Source organism: Aricia agestis, chromosome 5 (assembly GCF_905147365.1).
Source record: "Aricia agestis chromosome 5, ilAriAges1.1, whole genome shotgun sequence".
Classification (NCBI taxonomy): Eukaryota; Metazoa; Arthropoda; class Insecta; order Lepidoptera; family Lycaenidae; genus Aricia; species Aricia agestis.
Window position 1 is genome coordinate 9,461,243 of NC_056410.1, and position 19,001 is coordinate 9,480,243.

At 33.7% G+C, this 19,001-nt stretch overlaps 2 protein-coding genes across 5 annotated transcripts in view; both read left to right on the forward strand.

The window, feature by feature from the left end:
* The window catches only part of LOC121726858, a 65,567-nt gene extending 57,849 nt beyond the window's left edge, over positions 1-7,718 (forward strand). For all 4 annotated transcript variants that reach the window (XM_042114468.1, XM_042114470.1, XM_042114469.1 and 1 more), the window contains 4 exons: positions 97-263; positions 2,300-2,511; positions 6,097-6,287; positions 6,911-7,718. In XM_042114468.1, the coding sequence (XP_041970402.1) occupies positions 97-263; positions 2,300-2,511; positions 6,097-6,287; positions 6,911-7,135 (795 nt within the window). In that variant the 3' untranslated portion in view covers positions 7,136-7,718. The remainder of the gene's footprint in view (positions 1-96; positions 264-2,299; positions 2,512-6,096; positions 6,288-6,910) is intronic.
* Positions 7,719-13,076: 5,358 nt separating this feature from the next.
* Positions 13,077-17,449, forward strand: LOC121726860 (contactin). The gene is made up of 3 exons (XM_042114473.1): positions 13,077-16,641; positions 16,800-16,985; positions 17,117-17,449. Exons 1-3 carry the CDS (start codon positions 13,192-13,194, stop codon positions 17,414-17,416), a joined length of 3,936 nt encoding a protein of 1,311 aa, XP_041970407.1. The 5' UTR covers positions 13,077-13,191; the 3' UTR covers positions 17,417-17,449.
* The last annotated feature ends 1,552 nt before the right edge of the window (positions 17,450-19,001 follow it).

Here is a 19,001-nt window from a genome sequence, read left to right on the forward strand (position 1 = left end):
TCATTAAAAATTTTTACCTTGTTGGATATTGTTTTGCCTCACTTATTTTTTTAGGGTTTGATTGCACTTTACCTATATCTGTATCTTGTATTCCAGGACTGTGTTGCATATTGTTTGGAAAAAATGAAAGTAGACCCGTCAGCAAAAGACAACGCTGGTTTTACAGCATTACACGTTGCATCCGCGAAAGGCCATGTTAGGATTGCGCGATTGCTTTTACAATACGGAGCTAATGTTTCTGCTGCAGCCCAGGGAGGAATACGGTAGGTTTTATTTTTTTTAAATGAATAATTATATTTAACTAAATAGGCTATTGCTATCTTAAATGAATTTATTTTAATAGTTGCTGATAAAAATGATACCCGAGTAGAGTTAGAGTTTTTTTATAATTATAATTAATCATAACAATAAGTCAGATTTTTTTGCACCAGTGTTTAGAGGTCACAAATAGCTTAAATTCAAATACTCGATCAAATCCGACGAGTGCGTTAGCCGCCAAATTGGTTTGAAGGTCCAATCTTTTTTTAGCTATATCTCCTTTATTTTATTTTTTTAAGAAAATGATAAGGATCAAATTTGTCACAAATTTAATTCCCTACAACTTTAGTCCTTATAATTTATATTGTAAAATCAATATTTACGGAAATGACTGCAAAAAACAATCGAGTATAATTTTCCTGTTTGACCTGAATCACGATAGTTATGTTAGTTTACAAGTTTATTTCTGTATTTTTTTCTGCATTCAAATACAGAAATAAATTTGTAGCTCATTAAATTAAATGTAGATCGTTAAATAAAATTAAATTAACCACAATTAAAATTAAGACTTCGCTGTCTGTCCGTCTGTCTGTCTCCACTCTCCAGGCTTCAAGAATGGTGATAGGTAGAGAGTTGAAATTTTCAGATATTATGTATTTTGTTTCCCTCTATAACAACAAATACTAAAATCATAGTAGGTATACATTTGATATTTGATGGGGCTCGGGGCTCCCGTATAACAAACAGGATTTTAGTGGCCTTTTTTGCTCTTTATCAAAAATAGCAGCACTAAGACAATAAAAATAAGCATATAATATTTAATTGTGTTTGTACTTTAATAAATAATAATAAAATTAAAATAAATATTTAATAAATAAATTTTAGAAATACAAAAAGCACAAATTTTTGTCTATATATTTTGCCTTATAATGGTACGGAATCCTTCATGAGCGAGTCCGGCTCGCACTTGGCCAATTTTTTAATAATGATTCAGGTGCCGTTATTGTTATAGGGTCTAATCTAATTCATGATCAGAAATATTCAGTTTTATCCAGTCGCTTGGGTATCCAGAGCTTAAGAGCTTTTGATTTCTAAAAAAAGTTATAAGGATCAAATTTGTAGGAAATTTAATGATCTATCACCCACAACTTTGTTTATACAATTACTTTCGCTAAATTCGATAATAATTGACATACAAGCGAAATTATACTTTGACTTGTTTTTTGCATTTATCTCCATAAATATTGATTTTGCAATGAAAATAATAATAATTCAAAATGTAGAAAATTAAATTTACAACAAATTTAGTCCTTATCATTTTCGTATAAAGGAGATATAGCTAAAAAAAGATTGGACCTTCAAACCAATATGGCGGGCGGCGGCTAACGCACACGTCGGATTTGGTCGAGTTTTTGAATTTAAGGTGACGGCGCGGTAAAGTAAAAAACCGTGTTGGATATGTTTGAGAAACAGCAAAAAATGGAAAGGGCGTAAGCAACAAAATGGTTTTTGTCGGGTAATTTAAAAACCATTAATACATTTCATAATACGTAGTATCCCTAAGTAGTCTGTATTTCATATAAGCAATGGGCAAAATAAAGTGTATGCTTGAACCAATCTATGTATAAATTTTGGAAGCTTAAATCACTCCCCTCTATTGGCAAAATAGGAATCCCTTTTTTAAAGAGGTCTTTTTGATTGATTATTCTGTGTTATAAAAGTTGACCAATCGTGTTATGCTATGGGTAATTCAAAGACAAAGACATGATGAATACTGACAATGAACTTTAATTTCTTAGCTTTAGTCATTGCTGAGAAAAATCGATGTCGCTACAGCCAAATTATCAAGGCGTCGCCTTAAGCTATTTGTGAACTCCTCTAAATACTGGTGCAAAAAATTTCTGATTAATATATAATTTCAGTTTCCCATACAAGGCTGAACAGTGAACTATCCCTACTGGGCTATGAATTTTATTATTTTTTTTTATTCTGAAGTAAGTAGATATTAAATACTTATAAATATTGGGTACTACTTTTTCAGACCTTTACACGAAGCTTGCGAAAATTCACATGTGGAAGTCATACGCCTATTGTTAGCATATGGCGCAGACCCAATACTGGGCACATATGCAGGTCAAACGCCGGAGGAGTTAGCAGATGGAGCGGCGGCAAAGTTACTACGGCTGCACATAGCCGATGTCCAGGGACTATCAGTGGAACCCTGGATATTTCCATCGCCTGCAGAAATAATAGGTAAGTATATTTCATGATCAGATGACGGCATATTCGCTATTCTCGCAAGATAAACGAAATTTGGCACAACGGAGTTGCGGGCGCCATCTAGTAATGTCATTGATTATTAAAAATGTTAAAAACCACAATAATAATTAAAGAAAAGAGATACCTTAGGGCCGGGATACATAAACACGATACAACGATTGCTGTGTTGTTATTCAAAATTCATAGATGACGTATCGTGAGTTTCTACGATGCGACCTCGTGCCGTGTATCGTGGCACGTTACGATGTCGCAACGTAGTTTTTTACGATGCTCGCCGTAGAGTCCCACGACGCGATGTCGCATCGTGAAACGACGCCGCATCGTGGTACGACACGATGTCGTATCGTGTTTATGTGTCCCGGTCCTTACGTTTTACTTCTAAGGGGGGTATTACATTATCATATATGTTGGATCATTTCTATGATCATATATTATAGGATCCAATATATATGATCATTTGATCATATCTGCATATTACATTATCATATTTCATTGATCCTATTTTACGTCATATGTGGTTGCAATAGCCAATAGAGAGCGCTAACGCTGACAGGTATTGACGTCAGGGTTACTAGATCTCAGAGAATTTGATTTGTCAAAAGACATCTTCATTTTTAATATGGCTTGTTTTTTGTTATTTCAGCAAGATTATTCAAGTATAATAATTAGAAAAATAATCACATTACATTATTTGAAACATATTAACGAACAAGAAATGAAAAACTCTTTTTTATATTAAATAACTGGCAACACCTATTTCTATGACCGCATTGGATCCAATCTCTCAGCAAATGTCAAAAATCTATGATCAAGGAAGAAATGAATCATATATTACATTATCCAATATCATTGACTCAATGATCTCGGATCCAATATATATGATAATCTAATATCCCCCTAAGAACGTTTTGTCAAATGGGGCTTATAACCAAAAATAAAAATACCCATCTAGGGTAAAAGCACTAATGGTAGACTCGGAACTAATAGATGACACTTACGACAAAAATACCATTAAAATAAGAATTACTCTAATTTTTTCTCAACACTATAAATTTTATAAGCTTCTCAAGCTATCTGTTGATGTGAAAAAATATATTAGGGACGCCTTCGGGAACAAAATTTTGAAATGGGATCAGTTTTCGTAAATAATTTGACCGCGTCAACACGCGCTCGGCAATTTCTTAGCAAATAGCACGGACGTAAAATTTTACGTCCGTGGCAAATAGGTTAAGGAAGGCGAAATTTTGCACGTAAGTTTTGAATACACTTATGTGACACTTATTTGATTTTTTGTAATTTCTATTGATTTCATTGGATTCATGGCCATGTTGTATAGACTAATTAATGTTTATTTATGATTTTTTATCCATTTTCCCTAACAATATAGAGGGTGTCTACTATTAGTTCTTGAAAATGTAAAAAACCTAATAGATGACATGGATCTCATCTTTTAGTTTTGCAATACATACTAAAGTTATTTTGTAGTTTATTCTACTGCAAATATCACCACAATTCTCTGAAAATATAATTCTATTGACAAACTGACGGCAAATAAATACCTAATAATAGGAAAAATGTAATGTAATGTTCTATGTCTACTATTAGTTCATATTGGTGTCTACTATTAGCGATGTTCGTTTTCTGTGATGTCATCTATTAGTTGTTATGACTAAGTCTACAAAAAGACAAATAATATATTTTTTAATTGATTTGTCAGAGGATGATTATAATAGTTTTGTTTTGTAAGAGTTACTGAAGACATGGAAGAAGTTAGCAATCCTTTATTTTCATAAATATATATTTTATAACATTCAAATGTTTTATGTTTCCTTAAAGCGTCTGCCATTAGTGCTTTTACCTTACTTACTTATTATGTATAAACTAGTCGGTCCCAAAGTTTTGCCACTGGCACATAATTTTTAAAATTCGAACATGATTTCATGTAAATATTATTGCATTATCTTTTGAATATTTGACTATTATTTTAATAACAAAAAACAATAATTTACCGCTCTTTTTCGCGATGGACGTTTAAAAGAAATTAGAAAACCGAATAGCTGTTTTAGCGTTGCATCGCTGTGGGCAGTGGGCACACGCCGAGTACCATTTTCATGTTGCTCAAAAAATTTGAATATTATGCTTAGGTTTGTGTATCGTACTATTGATATTTGATAGGTACAGTGAAGTCCAGTGTTGAGGACAAGAAAAAAACTGGCCGGCAACGCTCCGCAAGAACACCAGCAGTGGTCAAAGCTATCAAGGCGCGCATAGCAAGAAATCCAGTCCGAAAACAGAAGTTGATGGCGTTGCAGAAAGGTTTTAAATGAAGACCTTTGTCTACGAGCATAAAAAAAAATGTGGGCACTTACTTAATAATCGTCTCAAAGCAATAAGGCTTAAAAGATCCCGGGAGTTGTTAAAGCGGTACGCGAAAAACCGACACCGTGATATTTTCTTTACGGACGAAAAAAATTCCGATATTGAAGAGAAGTAGGTACAACCACATACAACAAACAAAATGTTAGTGTACGCTAAGAGCTCCGAAGAAGCAGCAAAAAAAGTTCCGCGGGTGTAACATGGCCATCATCCATCATCGTTGATGGTCTGGTTGGAATTGTCCTATTACAGTCCATTGAGGTTCATTTTTTGTGAAAAAGGGGTCAAAATCAGTGCCTGCTTGTCAAAGGCCTGCCCACCACGCTATTTTCCGGATATCAATTCGTGTTCCACCAGGACACTGCGCCTGCACACAAAGCCAAGAGCACTCAATCCTGGTTTGAGCGTCAAAACATCGACTTCATTAGACACGAGGATTAGCCTTTTTCCAGCCCGGACCTTAATTCTTTGGACTATAAAATTTAACAAGTCTTAGAGGGGAAGGTCTGTAATAAACCCCATAAAAATTTGGAGACCCTGAAGGCATGAGGCATCATTACGAATAACAGTCGCTGAAATCGACTTGAATATGGTGCGTGCTGCAAATAGATGACTGGCCGCGGCGATTGAGGGCTATTCAAAATAAGATTAAAAGAGAGGACATTTTTTAATAATTTTAAGTTATTCTAATTTCTTATTCCATTTACTTTAAATTGATATTATATAATTCACTAAAATCTGATAGGTACTTTTGTTATTACTTATTATCATTATTTTAATTTATGACTTTGGGACCGACTAGGTATATTATATATACATATATATTAGAAATATTTAACAAAAGTTGCACGTAATATTTTTAAATTTTTTATTAAAATATTCCATCACTTGTTTTAAATGCTGTCGTTATCTAAAATTCAATTACAGTTCTTGCAATCTACGAGCGCGCGTAGCCTTTATTTGTAGTTGTAATTGTGAATAGACATTTTCGTTAGTATGCGTACCTGACGGAGCTAGCGGAGCAGTCAGTAGCGAGCGAGCCATGTACGCGTGTATAGATATGGTCACTCACACAACTAAGGGCGCCGCGCACTCGTAGATTGCAAGAACTATAACGTGACTTAGTATTCCATGGTAATCATAAGGTCAAAGATTAATTAATGGGCATTATTGTAACTATAGATCGTGAATCCCTGGGCTGTGATCCGTTGTCGTCACCACCGCCCGCATCACCCCCGCCGCCGCCTGACTCCACGATCGAGATTCAGTGCAGTGAAGCCCCGCTACCACCATTTTACAGTCTGCGGTCCAGTACAGGACAAGCCGTTGAAGGATATTGGTGCCTGCTGCAGGATATTACCAACATATTGCAGGTACCCCTAATTTTGACTATTTAATAAGTATAATAATATGACGTAAATGCGAAAAACGACAATCAAGCAAGTTTAAGTATATACGCATTGGGCGTTTTCATACTGCGACGATAACGACACGACACGATTGACGATGTACCACAGAATAGATAAGGGCCACCGCACATATACAATTTTATGTTGGCCGACTATCGTACCATAGCACAGTGTTTTAGAAATCCCAAAATCGGACATGACTAAGTTAATGCAATGAGTCGATGGCGTCTTATACTTCAAATGCAAGAGTATAACTCCCGAGTGCGCATTTTACTTCGTTTTTAAGAAAATCAAATTTTAAATTAGTCATTTTTTGACTCCTTGAAAACGAAATTATTTTATTTAAATTAATTACGAGGGTTTGTAAAATTGCTACCCAGTTGATTAGATTGATCATTAAGAAACACAAATTTTGTACTTTATTTCATTCCTACAATTCAAGTAGTTCCTGAGATTTTAATGTTTTTAAATATTTAGACTTTATTTTTTTTTCTGCTTTCCTATATGATTTCCGAACCTTCTGTAAAAACTGAAAAATACTTGTTTTGTCGTGCGGTATGTTTTCAATTATATTTTTTTCGTTACAGATAAAGTCAAAGGAAAGTTTACTGAAACAGATACATTGCGGGTCTGGGTCTCCCAAAGAACTTTTGCGAGAAATAAAGACACAGGAGTTCTTGGAAAGAGCTCAGTGTCATCAACTGTTATGCGCCGGAGAGAAAGTCAACATACGCGCCTCGAAAGTAGCCTTAATACGAGTCACTGACAAGTTGAGGCAACTGCTTAAAATTGAGACTGTTATTGTTAGTTGACATTAGTGATCCCTAGTACACACATAACAATTTTTCGAGATACAACCAAAAGTACATATCTAGAAATTTTAAGAAATATACAAGTAAAACTCTTGTATACTTCTTAAAATATGAGAATAAGAATAAGATTAGTTAGTATCAATAACACAGACATAGATCATGATCAAGATCAAGATCTATGTCTGTGGACTGTGATCAATACCGATTCTAAATACAGCAAACTTATATGGTGTAATGGAATGACTGAATAAAATGAGGCTGGGCATGAAATTGGATGTATTTAACCGACTCCAAAAAGGAGGAGGTTATAATATGTTCGGCTGTATATTTAAAATGTAACATTTGACAGCACTTTATAAATTAATAATTTAAAATGTAAAGTAATTTCATCCTGACATTAAATTGATCCTGATATTACTGCTGTTATCACTATTCACTTCACTCTTTAGTAATTATAGTATGTATAACTTCTCCTACTCAGTCAATAATATGATGACCTATAAGAATTAAAACCATAATATTGTATCTAATACTGTTAGGATTCTGTAATATAATAGATATAGGTGTAAATAATATAATATATTGTAGTAAATAATATAACGTTTTAATAACCAATAAATTTAAATAATTTTTAGTTAAGTATGCGAACAATAGGTATTGCAAATAATGATAATGTAAATAAATGTGTAAATATAATTCAAATGCTTTAAATGTATATTGTTCATGGGTGCTATTTAACATTGCTGCATTGGTGTATGGTGTTGTTTTTATATGTAATAATAATTAGAAAAATTGTGCTGCAAATACATAGTTTAATATTAGCATAATATACCAATATAGTTACCAGTTAATTATAAGTTTAGTTTAATTTCAATGTGAGTGTGCAATTAATGTTTTTGGGTAGATAATAATTTTAAGTTATTTCTAATAATCTGTTTCTCTTTATTACTTATCTAGTTCAGTAGCACTAATTTTATTTTATTATTATAATACAAAGCTTATTGTCCAGGTGATAGGAAATGTATGACAGTACTAATTGCTCACAAGAAAAACCAGGACGAGTAGCAAATGTAAAACCAAACTGTACATAATATAATGTATGACAAATGTATAATTTTATGACAGCTTTACATAATTAACCTAATAATATTATGATCTGGATTCTGGACTTCCAATTTGTTTCAGTAGGTATTAGAATTTTATAAACGAATGAAATCTTAGTAAAATTTCTGAGATTATTTTACTAGGTACTAGGTAATTACTTAGTGACATTTTTATTTTATTAATTATAAATTACTTGTTTTTTTTGTTATGTTTGCTAATGTATGTCAACATTTTATATTTTTATTGTACATTTATACCTACATACCATATTTAATAAAAAATATATTTTTATTTAATAAGTATATTTTTTATTAAATTTATTTTTATTTATGTTAAAATATTATATTTTTATTGATATGATGCATTGCTAGGAAATCAGTAAAATAATACTTTGCATATCGCAACATTAACACTGTAAATAGTTATGACTTTTCACATACTTACTTACAAATTATAAACTGCATATTTTATAATTTATTTATTGTGCTGCTAAAAAGTTAAAAGTACCAGTTTTGGTTTTAAAAAACATGCTTATGGTAATCAAAGACTGGTTTAGTTTGTTCCTTTGTATATACTTATCCCAAAAAATCTTCACCTTCGCATCCTAACTCCTAAGATGGATAAGGATTAATGTTTATGGAGTGAATACAGGAATAATCTGTGATGAATTCATACTATGAAAATATTTTTTGTGTAAGTAAGTACATACATAACTTTTCTGATCACACTAATAACTTGTTGAGAGTAAAATATGGATAAGGTAAGCAATAAGGTATTTTTTTTCGAATGAACTAAGCCAGTCGAATCATAATATTATTAGTGCTCTTGGAGCAGCACCCTGTAATATAAATATTACTTTAATAATTTAAATGTTATAAAAGCGAAAATAAATGATGATATCTACTTATTGTTTTTAATTTTTTGTATTTAAGGTAAATAATAACTAATTACTAAGGCATAAAGAAAGGCTCGACAAATAAGTCTACAAATCACAACTACGGCGTAAAAAATTAAATTCTGTATCTTAGTAGCTAGTTAGCTACCTACCTTCATCTGCATAATATAGCATTCCATCCATATTCCATAGACTCCATCACACTTCATATCATAGGAGTAAGTATTACTGCCGCACTCAGAGTGGAACATTAATTACTTCAAAAATTTGACATAAGCCCCATACATTATCTGTCAAACTCTTCATTAAATTGAAGGTTAATCACAATTAAATATCTCTGAGTACGGCGATAAGGTGGGGATTAATCTCAATCCAAAACGATAATCTTGCACACAACCAAAGACCAAGCGTATACGCATCGCAATAAGATTCATTTTAGCTTAGCATAAAACTGTAGGTTCTCGGGCGGATCTTCTCTATTTTTCATGTTTTTTTAAAATATCTTTGGAAATAAATATTAAGAAACAAAATTGTTCGGTTAAGGGCATTTTAATATAGATTTACTAACAATTTATTGAAATAAAATGTATAATTATCCTAATTAATACTTATATTTCGATGAAATAGATTTTTATCGGAGGTGAGTTTGTAAATTAATTACAGCCAAAGTATTACGTTTTATTAAAATGTTTATGGTTTAAGGTATTTTAAATATTGTGCTTTATATCCAATGATATTCTATGTTACTAAGTATTTTAGAAACTCATTGTTTATATCTCATATTTTTTAACACTTCGTTATTATATTGGAACTAGGTAAACCGGGAGTCACGGAATAATAAATTGGGGTTTATCCTCGCCTTAAGTGTTCTATCTTAGAGAAAAATCACAGATTAGGGTATAATTTAAATGAGAAAAATAAACATTATTTACTATAGCCCGTCAAAAAAGTCACGACATTAATAGAGTCGCTACTTGTTTCCGGTGTGGCCTCGTATGGCCACACTGTATCCAGTCACTATAAAAGATTTTGATACTTTAAATTAAATACAGTTTAAATATAGTACAATACAGTGTAAATATTATTATTTATATATATATATATATATATATATATATATATATTATGTAGTTAAGAAAATTTGAAATAATTATGATGTAGTTATATTGTGTGTTTAATTTACGACATTACAAGAAACAATCTAATCAATGTAAAGTACCTAGCTATTATAATCTTTGTATATGTCATAGTCTGTCTCTGTCAAGAAAGTGAAGAAATTAAAAAGTGGCAACATCGTAGTGTCATCCCTTTAAAATCAATCTAAGAAATAATCGGTCAAGTGCGAGTCGGACTTGCGCACGAAGGGTTCCGTACCGTTTTAGAGCAAAAATCAGCCAAAATTTTGTTTTTGTATGGGAGTCCCCCTTAAATTTTTATTTTATTTAAATATTATTAATAATTATTAAATAACACATATTATAATTATGGCCTTTGTGAAAATTTCAAGTGCCTACTTGTTGTCATCATTGTTACCGAGCATAAAATGTTTGAAAAATTATGTTTGTTGTATCGGAGCCCCCCTTAAATATTTAATTTATTTTGTTTTTAGTATTTGTTGTTATAAAGAAATACATAGTCTTTGAAAATTTCAACTCTCTAGCTATTACAATTCTTGAGTTACAGCCTGGAGACAGACGGACAGAAATCGAAGTCTCAGTAATAGGGTTCCGTTTTTAACCTTTGGGTACGGAACCCTAAAAAGAAATGACACTACGATGTTGCCACTTTTTGATTTCTTCACTTTCTTGACGGACTATATAAAAAATGCAATAACTCGATTAAACGGTTGAACTGATGTGGGTAATTTTAGTCTTTAAATATTCCTGGAAGTCCAGGGAAGGTTTATAAGTGACACGAAGTTCACCGGGACATCTAGTCACTAGTGCTACATATTATTATGAATTTATAACACCTGTTATTTAAGTACCCTCTCCCTGAGAGCTGCAGAGCTACTTTTTTTATAAAATAAGGGGGCAAACGAGCAAACGGGTCACCTGATGGAAAGCAACTTCCGTCGCACAGGGAATAGGGTAATAGGGGAGGGTAGCAAAGGTAAGGGAAGGGAATAGGGGAGGGTAGGGAAGGGAATAGGGTAGAGGGGGATTCGGCCTCCGGTTAACTCACTCACTCGGCGAAACACAGCGCAAGCGCTGTTTCACGCCAGTTTTCTGTAAGAACGTGGTATTTCTTCGGTCGAGCCGGCCCATTCGTGCCGAAGCATGGCTCTCCCACGTTCAACTTTGATTACCAGTGAGAGCTGAGACAAGCTCACTCCTTTTTTATTATGGAAATACTTATTTAAGAAAATACAAAAAATAAATAAGTGAAAAACAGGGTTTTGTTATTTTAATAAAATATGATCATCCAAATAATATTCTACAATGCAGCCAGAAACAGAATCATGGCCACTTTCTAGGTCCATGTAGTTACAGCAGTGGTGTCACAGTGAAGAGGCACTTTCATCTTCAATAATCAGCTCTTCAATATCGAATTAAGGATATCCTAATTAAGGGTTAATTCCCACTCCTTGTATTTATTTTCAGTTTTTCAAAATGATATCATAAATTCTCCCAGTCATTTCGGTTATTTCGTTAAACGCTTTTTCTGCTACCTGTAAACATAAAACGTAATAATTATAATATTATATTACGCTGCATCAAAGTGAAGGAGTTAAGCACATACACTGTGACACGAGAATTTTATATACCTACGTCTAAAAACGCAAAGCACCTAAGTCAAAGTATCAATCATTGTTAGGCGCGTTATATGATAGATTTCTTTGACAGTTCATTGTTTACGTAAACTTAAGGTTTAAGTAAAATTGTTGTTTTATTACACCACATAATACTTACTCAGGCTACTTAGAATTGCATTATACAATAAAATAAACAAATAAAATTGATAAAACAAACGCTTAATTACCTGCTACTATGGCGATTGTGCGATCAGAATCGGAAATGTGGACGCGAGAATTTCAGTGATATTTTCGCGTATTACTATTTTTCTTCAAAGAAAATCTTTAAATTTTCAGCACTATGACACGTCTTTCACTTTAATTATTAATAATAATCACAGTAACATATTGTTTTCTCATTGTAAAACTAAATTTAAGCAAATTGAAAATCTTTGTTTTGTAAATTTTATGTCATAGAGTATTGATACAACAAAGGGACAAATGTCAAAAGAGTGTTGCTATTGCTTATAAAAAAAGTTTCGCCTCCTAGACATTCTTGACGCACTGTACCTACCTACATATTACTTTAAATTTCAAACGGGCCAGGGCTACCAGATGTAAAAACTGCGTGATCGTATCGGTAGCTCTAAAAATTTCATTGATCCTATTTTACGTCATATGTGGTTTCAATAGCCAATGGAGAGATATTATATATATATATATATATATATATATATATATATATATATATATATATATATATATATATATATATATATATATATAATATATATATATATATATATATATATATATATATATATATATATATATATATATATATATATATCACTTCTGCCGGCACTCCTGGAGTGCAACTCTATAATTGGAGTGCAAAACTATAATTAAAGTTTTTTTTTATGTACGGAACGGAATTACTTGATTTCTTCTTAATTCCTCAAGCGATACTATGTATTACCATAATTAAGATAAAGTATAAAATCATATTTGACACTGAAGTCTGAAGGTGCTCGCCTCGCCGGCCTTTAAGCGCTTAATCTGTGGTGTACTTATTTCATGAATGGGCGAGGCTCGACGCTTGACAACAAGAATTGACCATAGACAAAGTTAGTAGTTGAAGTAAAATATTTTTGGTAGTTACTCAGAAATTTGATTTTTCTGGGCCGTTTGTCGCTTTTGTGTTTTTATTTCTTTTAAATTAAGATAAATAGACCAATATTATAAAGTATTGTGAACCGTAATACTTAATGTAAACACAGTAATGGTGTAAATCTTCATAAAAGTTTAACAAGTATAAAAACTATGAAGGAAATTTGGTTTTTTGTTCTGATTATATGTGGAATTTGTGGTCAAGGCTTAGACCAGCCACTTCCGTTTAATCCAAACTACAATCAACAAACTTACTCATCGGAAAACAATAAGAATGTAAGTTACTACCGACCGAACTCCCAAGTGCCCTACGGGAGTTTCCCAGTGAATGGAAACGATTACAGTTATCAATCCCAAAGCTCTTTTTATCAAGACAATTCCAATTCTGATCTCTACGGCGATGGAGATAACGGCGTGGATCCACAAAATACTGCATCGTATTACGCGGGCTTAGATTACGAAGAAAGATATCGTTGTCCTCCTCACTGGAAACGATTTAGAGAATCGTGCTACCGGTTTACGAAGTCTCCGGACCGCCCTCGCAACGAAGCTCGCAAGATCTGTCAAGCCTATGAAGCAGATTTGGTAGCCGTTAATAGTCCAGAGGAACACGGTTTCATTATCACCACATTGATGAACATAGATCCCCAGAGGGGTTCCTGGTACATTGGAGCACATCAGCAAACGCCCGGATATTGGACAAACGATGTTGATGGATCCCAGCTCTCGGGTTTGGAGAATGCATTTATTGATGACAGGAAAGCTACATACACTAGCTACAATCTTCTCCCTAGAGACTATTTGGCCTACAAATATTCCCAGGAGGAAGGTAAGTGGGGACTTGTAGCACTAGAAGGTACTCAATATATACATTCTATCTGTGAGGGGCAAACTCAGAGGCTACATTACTTAATTGAGGAAGAGAGGTCATTCACTTATGGTCTTGAAACATTTGACCCTGAACGAATTCCAATGGGTCCTTATTTCATTCAGGAACCAGTAGATACAATATATGATCCTCTCAGGAACCATTATGTGCAATTGACTTGCATAGCTGGTGGCTTTCCTGCTCCGACATACAAGTGGTATAGAGAAGATTATCAAGTTGATAATAATGTTTACTCAGAAATAGACCCACTTTCTGACTCTAGGTTCATATTAAGCGGTGGATCTATGATGATATATAATCCTGATGCTGATAAGGATAATGCAAAGTACCATTGCACTGCTTCTAACAAGTTTGGAACTATAAGATCGGAATCTGTGAGACTCTCTTTTGGATTCATTAGAGAATTTAATCAAAAAAGACCAGTAGAAAGTGGAAATCAATATTGGGGAAAGGTTATGTATTGTGATCCCCCCTCATATTATCCTTCTGTGAATTTTCTGTGGGCTCGTAATTACTTTCCTAATCTAGTGGAAGAAGATAAACGTGTCTTTGTGTCCAATGATGGTGGATTGTATTTTTCGGCTTTGGAGACAATCGATAGAGGCAACTACAGCTGTAATGTGATGAGTAAAGTTTCTGATGCAGGAAGGAATGGACCTTTTTTCTCTCTTCTTGTATATCCGCATTCCGATTACCAGCAGTTGAAGTTCCCAAATAACTTCCCCAAAGTATTTCCAGAAGCTCCTATCGTAGGTCAGGAAGTTCGTTTAGAATGCATCTCTTTCGGGTATCCCGTACCGTCCTATAATTGGACCAGAAAGTATGGTAACGTACCAAAAAAAGCATACTTAAGCAATTTTGATAGAGTTTTGACCATTCCAAATGTTGGTGTTGAAGACGAAGGAGAATACATTTGTGATGTGCGTAATGATAGGGCACGTATAGCAAATAGTGTGTTTCTAAAGGTTCAAGCGGAACCAAATTTCACCATACCATTGCAAAACAAACACATGGATAATAAAGGTGATCTACATTGGAACTGTGAAGCTTTTGGTATACCTGATGTGAATTATACTTGGTGGAAAAATGGTAATAAATTATCAATGGATACTTTAGAAACTGAAGACAGAGATAGGTATATTATACAAGACAATGTTTTAATCATTAAGTACTTGGATCCCACGAGAGATCCTGGGACCTATCAATGTGAAGCCAAAAATCAACTAAAATCTAAATTTTCTTCTGGACAATTACGGGTGCTTTCATTAAAGCCTTCATTTAAAAAGCGACCATTAGAGTCGGAAACATATGGGTCAGAAGGTGGAAATGTAACTTTAAAATGCAATCCAGAGGCAGCACCTAAACCTACTTTCACATGGAAGAAAGATAATATTGTAATAGGTGCCGGAGGTAAAAGGTTCATAACAGAAACAGGAAACCTCATTATAAGGCAGCTGTCGAGAGATGATGAGGGAGTCTATACCTGTGTAGCTAAAAACCAGTATGGTTCTGATGAAAGTAGGGGTCGCTTGATTGTGTTACGTGCACCTAGGCTGGTAGAACACTTGCCACCCAGAATTACTACTCAAGTGGGGCAAGTTGTTATCTTACATTGTAATGCTGAAATTGATCCTATACTCGATACTGCATATCTTTGGAATCATAATGGCATCAGAATGAAAGAGGCAGCTGATCTCTATGCTGATAAAAGATTGAAAATTGATGGTGGAGAATTGACTATATATGATGTCAGCCTTTCAGATGTTGGCGAATATGAGTGCGTAGTAAAGTCTGCCATTGGGCGGATCTCGAGCCGCACTCAGCTGCGAATAGAGGGACCACCGGGACCCCCGGGTGGTTTACAAGTACTCAGTATCCAATTGTCCTCAGTTACACTCGAATGGACTGACAGCAACCCCAACGGGCGCCCGATTACGAGCTACGTTATAACTGGTCGCACACAGTGGAATTCCAGTTGGTACCTGATTAATGACAATGTCGTGAATGTAATGGAAATCGATAGATATAATGGTCGTAAGCGAGCTACCGTTACGACAACATTACTGCCCTGGTCAGTGTACGAGTTTAGAGTGCAAGCAGTCAATGTATTAGGTGTGGGGAAGCCATCAGCGCCGAGTCCTCAATTCTCCACTCAAGCGGATAGGCCTAGTCAAGCTCCACAAAATGTTGGAGGAGGTGGCGGAAAAATCGGTGATCTTACTATCACTTGGACGCCGTTGCCTAAATCGGCTCAGAATGGCCCTGGTATCCACTACAAAATATTTTGGCGCCGCAATGGAACCGAGGTGGAGTATCAATCACTTCTACTTAAAGATTATGGCAACATTGGTATGCATGTTGTTCACGTATCATTGGAAAACTTCTTCACACCATATACTGTAAAGGTGCAAGCATTCAATGACCTCGGCGCCGGTCCTGAGAGCCAACCTGTTATAGTTTATTCTGCAGAAGATATGCCTCAGGTGGCACCCCAGCAAGTTTACTCACGATCCTTCAACTCGACAGCACTCAATGTTACATGGAATCCCATAGATCAGACACGTGACAGGCTAAGAGGAAAATTAATTGGACATCGTCTCAAGTACTGGAAACAAGAAAACAAAGAAGAAGACAGCATATATTATTTATCTAGGACAACTCGCAACTGGGCTCTTATTGTAGGATTGCAGCCTGATACTTATTATTATGTTAAGGTAAGATTGTTAATTTGTTTCGATTTTTTTATTTAGAAATTTTATATAGTTTCTTACATATTTTGTTTTAGTCAATATCAGATTCTTAAAATCCTTTAAGTCCTATATGTATTAAGCCTTAAGGGGATCGACAATATCATAAGTGGTGAATGTTTCAGGTAATGGCTTTCAACTCTGCTGGAGAAGGGCCTGAGAGTGAGCGCTATCTTGAGAGGACTTACCGACAAGCACCTCAGAAACCACCTGCATCTGTAAATGTGTGGGCTGTTAATCCTAGCACTGTTCGTGTCGTTTGGAGATATGTTCAGCCATCTGATTTAGAGGAACCTCTTATTGGTTACAAAGTATGTATTATATTATTATTTTCCTTGACTATTTGAATAAAAGTATATTTATGTTTTTTTTTACTATTAAGTAATTATATTTTTTTTATGGAAAGTGCTATTTGAATGACATTTAAATTATTCATTTTCAGGTAAGAGTATGGGAAATTGACCAAGACATGAGTACTGCCAATGATACAGTAATCCCAGTTGAACACAAGCTAGAGGCATATGTTACCAACTTGACACCGGGCAAGACTTACAACCTGCGAGTGTTGGCTTACTCTAATGGTGGTGATGGAAGAATGTCCTCCCCGCCATTTACATTCCAAATGGGTGATTACCGTAGTGACGCTTTGGGATATTATGTCAAAAGTTCAGCTACAAAGAGATTTGGTTATACTTCTTATGTGGTAGCTTTCATAGTGTTTAATGTTATTGTACTGTTGTGATTTGCAGAGGTCTGATCTACTCACAGATAAAGTGTTGAAACTAATTTTTTACTGACTTTTATATATTTTTACAATAATTTATAACATATTATTATGTATTTAATTTTTGTTATACTATTGGCAAAGTTGCCGCTCTACCAGACATAATTTGACAAATAGTTGAGTCTACTAGAATCAAAAACGACAATGTCCAATAATGATTTTATTGGACATTGCGGTTTTTGATTCTAGTAGACTAAGTTAACAGCACTGTTGAATCAAGTGCAATCAAGTTATGGAATTTGACCATGTCAGCAGCCAATGTGGTCATTTCCTTGTTAAAAGGATTTTTTTTTAAAGTGGGTGATCAGCATCGATGTTGTGCAGGTTCACATAAATTAGATTATTATTATTTATAATATGTAAGCTTGTAATGCAATTTTTCTTTATTTATAATATTATGTGATAATATCCGGCCATTTTACATTTTTTATTAATTAATTTATTTTTTATACTTACTAAAAACGATATTTGTTTATTTATTTATAAATTTTTATACAATATAATGTACGACAATAAACTGAATTTCTTGGCAAAGGGTGTGTAGGTGTCATTTAAATAATAATATTATAAATCTCTTCATATAATTTGAATCTCTCTCGTTTTTCTTATATAAATTAGTAGGTTACATATTATATTATAATGTAATAATAATGTTAAGGTCTTATTGTAAAAAAATGTATTGTTAATCCGAGCCATTTTCATTCTAGATTTTAAGCTGGAATAGTAATATAAGCTGATTATAATTCAATTTTAAACTCAAGCCTGAATTTATATGCACTTGCCAGTGTTGCAGAAATGACATTTATGAAATCGGTGTTGCTACCAACTAAAAATCGTGAGAAATAGGGATATTGCTACCAACTAAAAATCGGGAGAAATAGGGAGATTGCTGCCTAAATAAATCAAATTATAACACGTGTTAAAGTTATTAATCATTAGCCTCCTTCTTGCAGCTTAGACAATAGGCGTAGTTTGCATCTTTAATATTACTGCTTGCCTGTAACCACCCAGCAAACTCCGGGCGTGTTTCCCACTCTTTTTTTATATTTTTGTAGTATATCTTTTTCTTTTTGTTTCGAACGTACTACTACTAGTGGTTGGAAAATCACTGTCTGGGTCTGAACTAGACATTTGATTTGCGTTAATACAATATGGGAAGTTGCGTATCGGACGAATGATTAGAAAATAAAAAATTGAAAAATGAAAATTGAAAATTTGAAACCTGTCGCATTCATATCGACGTATTTAAAAAATATATTCCCCTACAATAATATTCAACTTTAGTGAGTATGAATTACAGCCTAAATTTGCTTGTTTATTGAAAGGCCAATCTAATGCCTTGCCCCTTGGGGAATAACCCTAACTTGGGGAATAAAATAATAATAATAAAAATGTTAAATTTGGTGTTACAAACTACAAAATGAATATAAATTAAGTTTAATGTTCTAAGATTGAGTAAATCGGGAGATTATACCCTAAAATCGTTTTATCGGTATTTGTTTGCCAAAATCGGGAGATCTACCGATAAATCGGTAACTTTTAC

Bases quoted from the DNA above. Each gene is read 5' to 3' on its own strand.
- LOC121726860 (XM_042114473.1), top strand. From the start codon at position 13,192: ATGAAGGAAATTTGGTTTTTTGTTCTGATTATATGTGGAATTTGTGGT. The intron at 16,642-16,799 runs GTAAGATTGTTA...TGAATGTTTCAG, and splicing joins ATACTTATTATTATGTTAAG to GTAATGGCTTTCAACTCTGC. The intron at 16,986-17,116 runs GTATGTATTATA...ATTCATTTTCAG, and splicing joins AACCTCTTATTGGTTACAAA to GTAAGAGTATGGGAAATTGA.